General features: G+C 47.1%; 1 protein-coding gene across 1 annotated transcript in view; it reads right to left on the bottom strand.

Moving 5' to 3' along the window:
* Positions 1-608: 608 nt before the first annotated feature.
* Positions 609-7,584, bottom strand: part of LOC132870906 (probable ATP-dependent RNA helicase ddx6) — a 108,550-nt gene continuing 101,574 nt past the window's right edge. The window contains exons 12-13 of the mRNA XM_060904883.1: positions 3,775-3,876; positions 609-3,660 (exon numbers count right to left, since the gene is read on the bottom strand). Coding sequence (XP_060760866.1) covers positions 3,467-3,660; positions 3,775-3,876 — 296 coding nt within the window. The 3' untranslated portion in view covers positions 609-3,466. The remainder of the gene's footprint in view (positions 3,661-3,774; positions 3,877-7,584) is intronic.

Genomic DNA, 7,584 nt, shown 5'->3' with positions numbered 1-7,584 from the left:
TGGATTCGTTTTGGCTGAATGCTCCAGTCACAGGCGGCTCGGATTACTTTTTTTTTTTTCTGGCCAGCAATGATGAATATCATCATCTCTTCAAGAAGTATACCGAGGACTTAACACATGAAAAACACACACACACACACACACACACACACACACACACACACACAAGCTATAAAGCACAGAACAGGTACACATCTAATCTCAGTGTAGGCACTCTTGCTTCCACACACGCTCGAGCGCGCGGACACACAATCACTCGCGCATGGACACACGCACAATCACTCGCGCACGGACACATGCACAATCACTCGCGCATGGACACACGCACAATCACTCGCGCACGGACACATGCACAATCACTCGCGCATGGACACACGCACAATCACTCGCGCACGGACACGCACAATCACTCGCGCACGGACACACGCACAATCACTCGCGCACGGACACACGCACAATCACTCGCGCGCACACAATCGAGTGAGCAGGCACACACGAGCACACGCGCACACAATCAGCACAATCGAGCATGCGCGCACAAGCGCATGCATGCACAAATCGCACGTGCGCGCGCACACAAATCACACACGCGCACAAATTACACGCACATTGCGCGCACAAATCACACACGTGCGCACAAATCTCGCACACGCACAAATCGCACGCACGCACAAATCACACAAGCACAAATTGCACAAATCACACAATCACACGCACAAATCACACGTGCGCACAAATCGCGCACACGCACGCATCACACAAGCGCACACGCAAGCATGCACACACACAAGCACAAATTACGCACACAATCACACGTGTGCGTACAATCTCACACACTATCACACACAATATCACACGCACACCATCACACGCACACAATCTCGCACACACCATCACGCATGAGCGCACGCACAATTACGTGCACACGCACAATCACGCATGTGCGCACAACAATCGCGCGTGAGCGCGCAAAATTACGCGCACACAAACAATTGCGTGCATGCACGCGCTTTTTGGTTAATGCTTTAGCTCATGTCCTGAAAGGCAGTGTCATCAGTTTTAACACACGGCTGAAGAAAGAAAAAGAAAAAACCCCAACCCATCCCCCGACACACGTTTACACTCTCTTAAGCAGACTTTCCACTCACACATCCAAAGATCGTATAGGAAAAAGGCCCCCCTCCCCCCCTTATGTATTTGATGCACAACTACCGAGAAGAGAAATGAACACAAGCGTGAAAAGAACTAAAATCAGGGTGGAGGGTTGGGTTTTTTTCCCTTTTTTTTTTTTTTAAACTCTGATGTACAACAAATTACAGCAGAGTAGGGACAGTCCCCCCCCCAACTGCAGTCAAATTCACACTTCTGAAATGGTCCTGAACGCTGGAGAATTTGACTGCAGTTTAAGGGTCACTCAGAACAAACAGCTTCACCGACTCGGCTGGAGGGGAAGAGCCGAAACCCGACGCAAACTCCGGCTTCAGCAGTAAAAAGATGCGGTGCTACACTACTACTGTCTGAACAAGGATCTCGAGCGCAAAAAAAAAAAAAAAAAGGGGGGGGGGGGGTAAAAGCATTTTAAGCAGGAAATGATCACAGCTGCCACAACATTAAAAAGATGCTACAGTTTGCTTTCAAATTCCACACATTCGCTTCAATTCAAGTCAAAGCTCAAAACAAGATCTAGGTGAGCCATTCAAACTACTTTGTTGACTCACTTATTTTTTTATACATTCACGCATACCCAGTTAAAGAGCAAGGTATTATTATTATTATCATCATCATCATCATCATCAACCTGGGAATAGACAAACAAAAGCGAGAGTATGATTTTATGCTTTGCACGCAGACGGCTTCTATTAAAAACAGGGAATAAATCTCAAAATACTCAAAATGACCTGCAAATGTGTACACACCTGTATGTGTGTGTGTGTGTGTGTGTGTGTGTGTGTGTGTGTGAGTGAGAGTGAGAGAGTGAATGAGAAAATGTATTTTAGACCTCTACCATTTACCACACGCTAATAATTTTCATTCTTTTCACTTGTGGGATTAAAATTTGATCCACATCAAGACAAAACGGTATTAAGCTACTTAGGCTCGGAATGTTTTTTTTTTTAATGTAGAAAACATTAGAAAATGTTAAAAAGGCTTGGGTCATACGTACGCATTTTTAGCTGCCATGACTTATTGCAATGATGAACTACGCATGAAAATGCTGAACGAGTTTCCTTCAAGCCTTTTTAGAAAATTGCAGATAATTTAGCGCCACACGTTTCCGTTCATATTCCACAAACGATTTGAGCACCAAATCGCTTTTATTTTTTTTTCCAGTTTCATGTAATTCTTGAGAGCCATCATATTACCTTATAGCCTAGGAAGACGCCAACACCTCATCATGTCTAATCCCTTTGCATGATTTATCAAACGTGGAAACTACGCATCTTTAACTGGAAAGTAGCACCACTACAACTTTAACACAATCTCTAGAAATTTAAACAAAATTGTTGGATCTAATGGAGTAAGGCACTTTAGGGAGTTTAAAAAAAATCAATTAAAATAAAAAAAACAAAACAAAACAAAAAAACGCTTCTGTATCTGGCAGGTGGCAGCCTTTAGGGCTTATATTCCTTGAGCGAACTTTGCAAATGCAGCATTTTGCAATATTTATAAGATTCTTGTCTTATGTATCTATCCAGCTGATAGGGAAAACCTTCAAATTATCATGCTAAATAAATATCCACTCCAGACTGCCGCCTTTACACAATGTGTGTGTGTATATATATTTTAATTATTTTTTTATATATCTCAGCCAAATCCTTATGAATCTATCTAAAGTATATTTTTTTAAATGACAGTCTGAAATGAACACTGGAATGTACATTTTGTTCTTTGCGGGGGGTTTTTTTTCTGGTGCAAAGCATAATACATGTTCGGCTCAGCCAGTGATACAATCCTTGACAATTTTTTGAAATAAAAAGTGAACCACAAAAGATACCACTGGACATTTGGGACCCACATGCTTTTGTGTGTGTGTGTGTGTGTGTGTGTGTGTGTGTGTGTGTATAGAGTGCAAAAGCTGATATTTGTGCAAAGCCAGGTTTGATCTGAGGAGAGGAGAGCATATACGAGGGTGTCAAAAAATTCGAAGACAAATTGAAAAAAAATCTTTATGAAAATAACAAAGCTAAGTCTAAACACTTCTGCAAACGATGTTTCCATCGGAGAATTTTGTATTCCTTTTTTTGAATTCTTTTGAAATTATAACATCCGTCTTAGAACTTTTTGACTTACCCTCGTACAATGTGTTTTGACTCCAAGATGAAATGTTAAGCAGATCTTCATACTGCTTAACTGAAAATGTAAAATACTTCAATATATTAGGCTATGCTCGCTCGCTCTCTCTTTCACACCCCAGATTGACTCATCCATTCGTTGTGGCACCGACTTGTCCAGTTCTGGTGGTACTTTAGGGGTCTTGGGGTGTCTCCTGCTCCTCTGCCTCGTCGTTGGTTGAGTGGAACTCTGCCACGTACAGACTTTTATCGATGTTGCTGGGGATGGGCTTGATGTCAGTCACCAGCTGGTCCTCGATGGCTTTCAGGTTGAATCGATCCTCCGCTGTGATCAAGTTAATGGCCAGACCCAGGTGGCCAAACCTCCCTGAAACAGACCCAAGTTTCCATGACAACTTCTACAGGTTCCTTCTACAAGATGTGTATGGTATCTAAGCATTACAACTCTGCAGATCAACAACGAAACAAAACGATCTGTCACCTGAGCGCCCGATTCGATGCAGATACGTCTCCGCATTCTTCGGAAAGTCGAAGTTGATGACCACGTTCACTGCCTGGATATCGATGCCTCTTGTGAACAAATCTGTTATAAACATACAGTCACAAACGTTTTATTCAGTAATGATCCAGTTGTGTTGAGTAAAGAGTCACACAAAGACAAAGACACCACTTTAATCTTTAGAGAGGTTGTGAAATACCAATGTACCGATTATTCCGTAGGTGCTAAAGAAGGCAACTGGACTTGCTTGAAATCCTTGAAGACATTTTACCTCTCAGCCGAAAGGCTTCTTCAGTTCTGTCTGACTAGTGGGGAGTTCCAGGTATTTATCCTCTAGTGGACCAAAAGCAACCCTAAGGAGAGTCGGTGAAATCACATGGGTCGTTGATACTCTGTCATCCTGTAGGTGTGGGTCACTGGAGGCCAGGTGTGAACGGTGTTAGCAGCCAAGAGAGTCATTGGCTCTCTCTGCCATCATGTGAGTCACTGAAGTCAGCTGAGTCTTGGTGTGGATGTTGTGGCAGTGAGGGCGTGGCCAAGCATCAGTTTGTGAATGGAGGGCGGGGCCAGGAAAGGTGAGTGGCTAAATCATTACACCTGGCGTCAATTAAATGTGTGGGCGTGTGTATTTTGCAGGGATGGTGGAGCATAAAAGGAGGTGGAGAGCAGAGAAGAGGTGTCTCTCCTGATCAGAACACACGTGTGAGTGAGCAAAGCTGAAAAGCTTAAAAAAAAAAAAAAAAAAAAGGGTAAAATAAAGTGAGAGAGAACATCAACTCCTGCCTGCCGTACTTCTGTACTCCACCCACATCAGAGACTGTTACAGTGGTGCCGTGACCTGGAGGTACAGAAGGGAACCACCACAGAGTCCTCCCCATTCAAAGAGCTCATCCATGCCCTTGCTACTGCCCAGCAGAACCAGCATCAAGCACTGATCACCCTCCAGAAGGAGCAAGAGCAACGCTTTGAAGCCTTGATGCTGGCCCAGCAGGAAGATCAGGCATTCTGGCATCTACTAGCATTGGTAGGGGCTTCAACCGTCACTGCAACAGGCACCCTCATGAAGTTGGGCCCGCAGGACGATCTAGAAGCGTTCCTCGCCCTCTTTGAGCAAGCGGCCGAAACGTGGGGGTGGCCACTTGAGCAGCACGCCTCCTCCCGGTTCTAACTGGTAAGGCAAAGCTCACAGCTCCCTGCTGACTAACATATGCTGACTTGAAGAAAGCCATCCTGCAGCGTGTCGGCCACTCCCCGGAACATCGCCAGCACTTCCGCACACTGGCATTGGAGGAGGTCAGCTGGCCGTTTGCATTTGGCCAGCAACTCCGGGACGCCTGACGGTGGTGGCTGAGGGTGAAAGACCGTGACACTGACGGGATCATCGATCTGGTGACACTGGAACAGTTCATCTCTCGACTTCCGGAAGGAACGGCGGAATGGGTCCAGTGTCATCACCCGGCCTTGCTAGAACAAGCTGTCGAGTTGGCGGAGGATCATCTGGAGGCGGTTCCGACGGCAAGCAGACGAGGTGCCTCTCCCCGCTTTCTCTCTCCCCCCGGTCTCTTTCCCTTCCCCACCCCATTCCCCCACCGCAGAGGCGGCAGCCGGCTCCCTCTAAGCCAGCCCATCGCACCCATGGTGTCCTCCTGTCTCCCTCTTCCATGTCTGTGTCATCTCCTCAGGTGAGTGACACTCAATGCCGCTGCAGAGGGAAAGCCTGGGCCGGTGTGCTGGCGCAGCAGGGAGTCAGAGCATCTCCAGTCAGAGCCCCCAGAAGAGGGGGTAGCTGTGATCCGGATCTCCGATGGGCCAGAGACCGCTGCTGATCGGGCTGGAACGTATCGTACACCGGTAAGTGTTCAAGGGGATAAATATCACGCATTGGTGGATTCCGGTTGTAATCAGACCTCAAGTCACCAAAGCCTGGTGCAAGGTGAGGCATTTGGGACAGCACAAGCGGTGAAGGTGTTGTGTGCGCGCACGGGGATGTTTACAATTACCCTCTAGTGTCCATCCATATTCTATTCCAGGGCCAAACGCATAGAATTAAGGCGGCGGTTAATCCTCGTCTCAGCCAGTCACTAACTTTGGGAACTGATTGGCTAGGGTTTAAAGAATTGATGGAACACAATGCGAAGTGGGTCCAGCATAAATACGTCACGGGAAGATCCCAGTGTGGCATTGGCTGGGGAAGCAGTCACAGAGTTGTCTACATCAGCACCGCATCAGGGCGATACTAGGAGTGAGGAGCAACTCGCCCCTCCTCCCTCCCTCGGGGATTCCCTTGAGAATTTCCCATTAGAGCAGTCACGAGACAAGACCCTGCAGCATGCGTTTAATCAAGCGAGAGTAAATCGATGGTCAAACTCTCCAGCCGAGCATGACACCGGCCTTCCCCTATTTCGCTATCATTAAGGATAGGTTGTACTGAGTGACGCAGGACTCTCAAGCTGGTGAGCAGATAACCCAGCTGTTGATCCCAAAGAGCCGTAGGGAACTCGTATTCCATGTGGCTCACTTTAATCCCATGGCCAGGCACTTGGGGCAAGATAAAACACTAGCCCGAATAATGGCCCAGTTCTATTGGCCAGGGATTCACGGGGATGTCCATCAGTAATGTGCGGCGTGGCGCAAATGCCAATTAGTAAATCCCGCGGCCACTCCAAAGGCGCCTTTGCGCCCTCTCCCTCTAACCGAGACCCCTTTTGAGAGAATTGGCATGGATCTCGTTGGGCCATTAGATCGGTCAGCACGGGGATATTGCTTTATTTTAGTTCTGGTGGACTATGCAATGTGATATCTGGAAGCGGTACCTCTCTGCAATATTTCTGTACACAGTATTGTGGAAGCACTCTTCTGCCTTATCTCCTGGGTTGGGATTCCGAAAGAAATCCTGACAGACCAAGACACTACATTTATGTCACGCACACTGAACGAACTGTATGGGTTATTGGGGATTAAGTCTATCCGCACCAGTGTCTATCACCCACAAACTGATAGCTTAGTGGAGTGTTTTAATCAAACGCTCAAAAACAATTTGGAAATTCGTAAGTGAGGATGCACGTAACTGGGATAAATGGCTCAAGCCCATTATTTGCAGTACGAGAGGTCCCGCAAGCCTCCACAGGTTTCTCACCGTTTGAGTTATTATATGGGCGTAAGCCGCGTGGCATTTTGGACGTGCTGTGGGAAAATTGAGAGGAGGGACCTTCGCCTAGCAAGAATGAAATTCAATACGTTCTCAACCTGCGTGCAAAACTCCACACACTCTCACACTTAACCCAGGAGAATTTACGGCAGGCACAAGAACGTCAAATCCGGCTGTATGACCGGGGCACGCGCCTTAGAGAGTTCACGCCGGGAGACAAAGTGCTCGTATTATTGCCCACGTCGAGCTCCAAATTAATTGTCAAGTGTCAAGGGCCCTTCGAGGTCAGACGGCGAGTCAGGGACATCAGCTATGAGGTGAGGCAAATGGATGGGGTGGGGCATTGCAAATTTACCACCTTAACTGATTAAAACGTTGGAATGAGGGGGGTCCCCGTGGCATTGGCGTCAGTAGTCCCAGAAAAGGTGAAGCTGGAGGTTTAAAAAAAAAAAAAAAAAAAAAAAAAAGAAAAATCTCGAACCACTCCAGTCCCTTGTGGAGACCACCTCTCACTGGCCCAACTCATGGAGGTGGCAAAGTTGCAAAAGGAATTTTCCAATGTGTTCTCGCCCCTTCCCAGTTGCACCCACCTCATAGAACACCACACTGAGACACCCCCGGGGGTGGTAGTGCGTAGCTGCCCT

The sequence above is a fragment of the Neoarius graeffei genome, chromosome 22, assembly GCF_027579695.1.
Source record: "Neoarius graeffei isolate fNeoGra1 chromosome 22, fNeoGra1.pri, whole genome shotgun sequence".
NCBI lineage: Eukaryota > Metazoa > Chordata > Actinopteri > Siluriformes > Ariidae > Neoarius > Neoarius graeffei.
The sequence above is the reverse complement of the archived record's forward strand: the minus strand, read 5'-3'. Positions and strand labels throughout refer to the sequence as shown.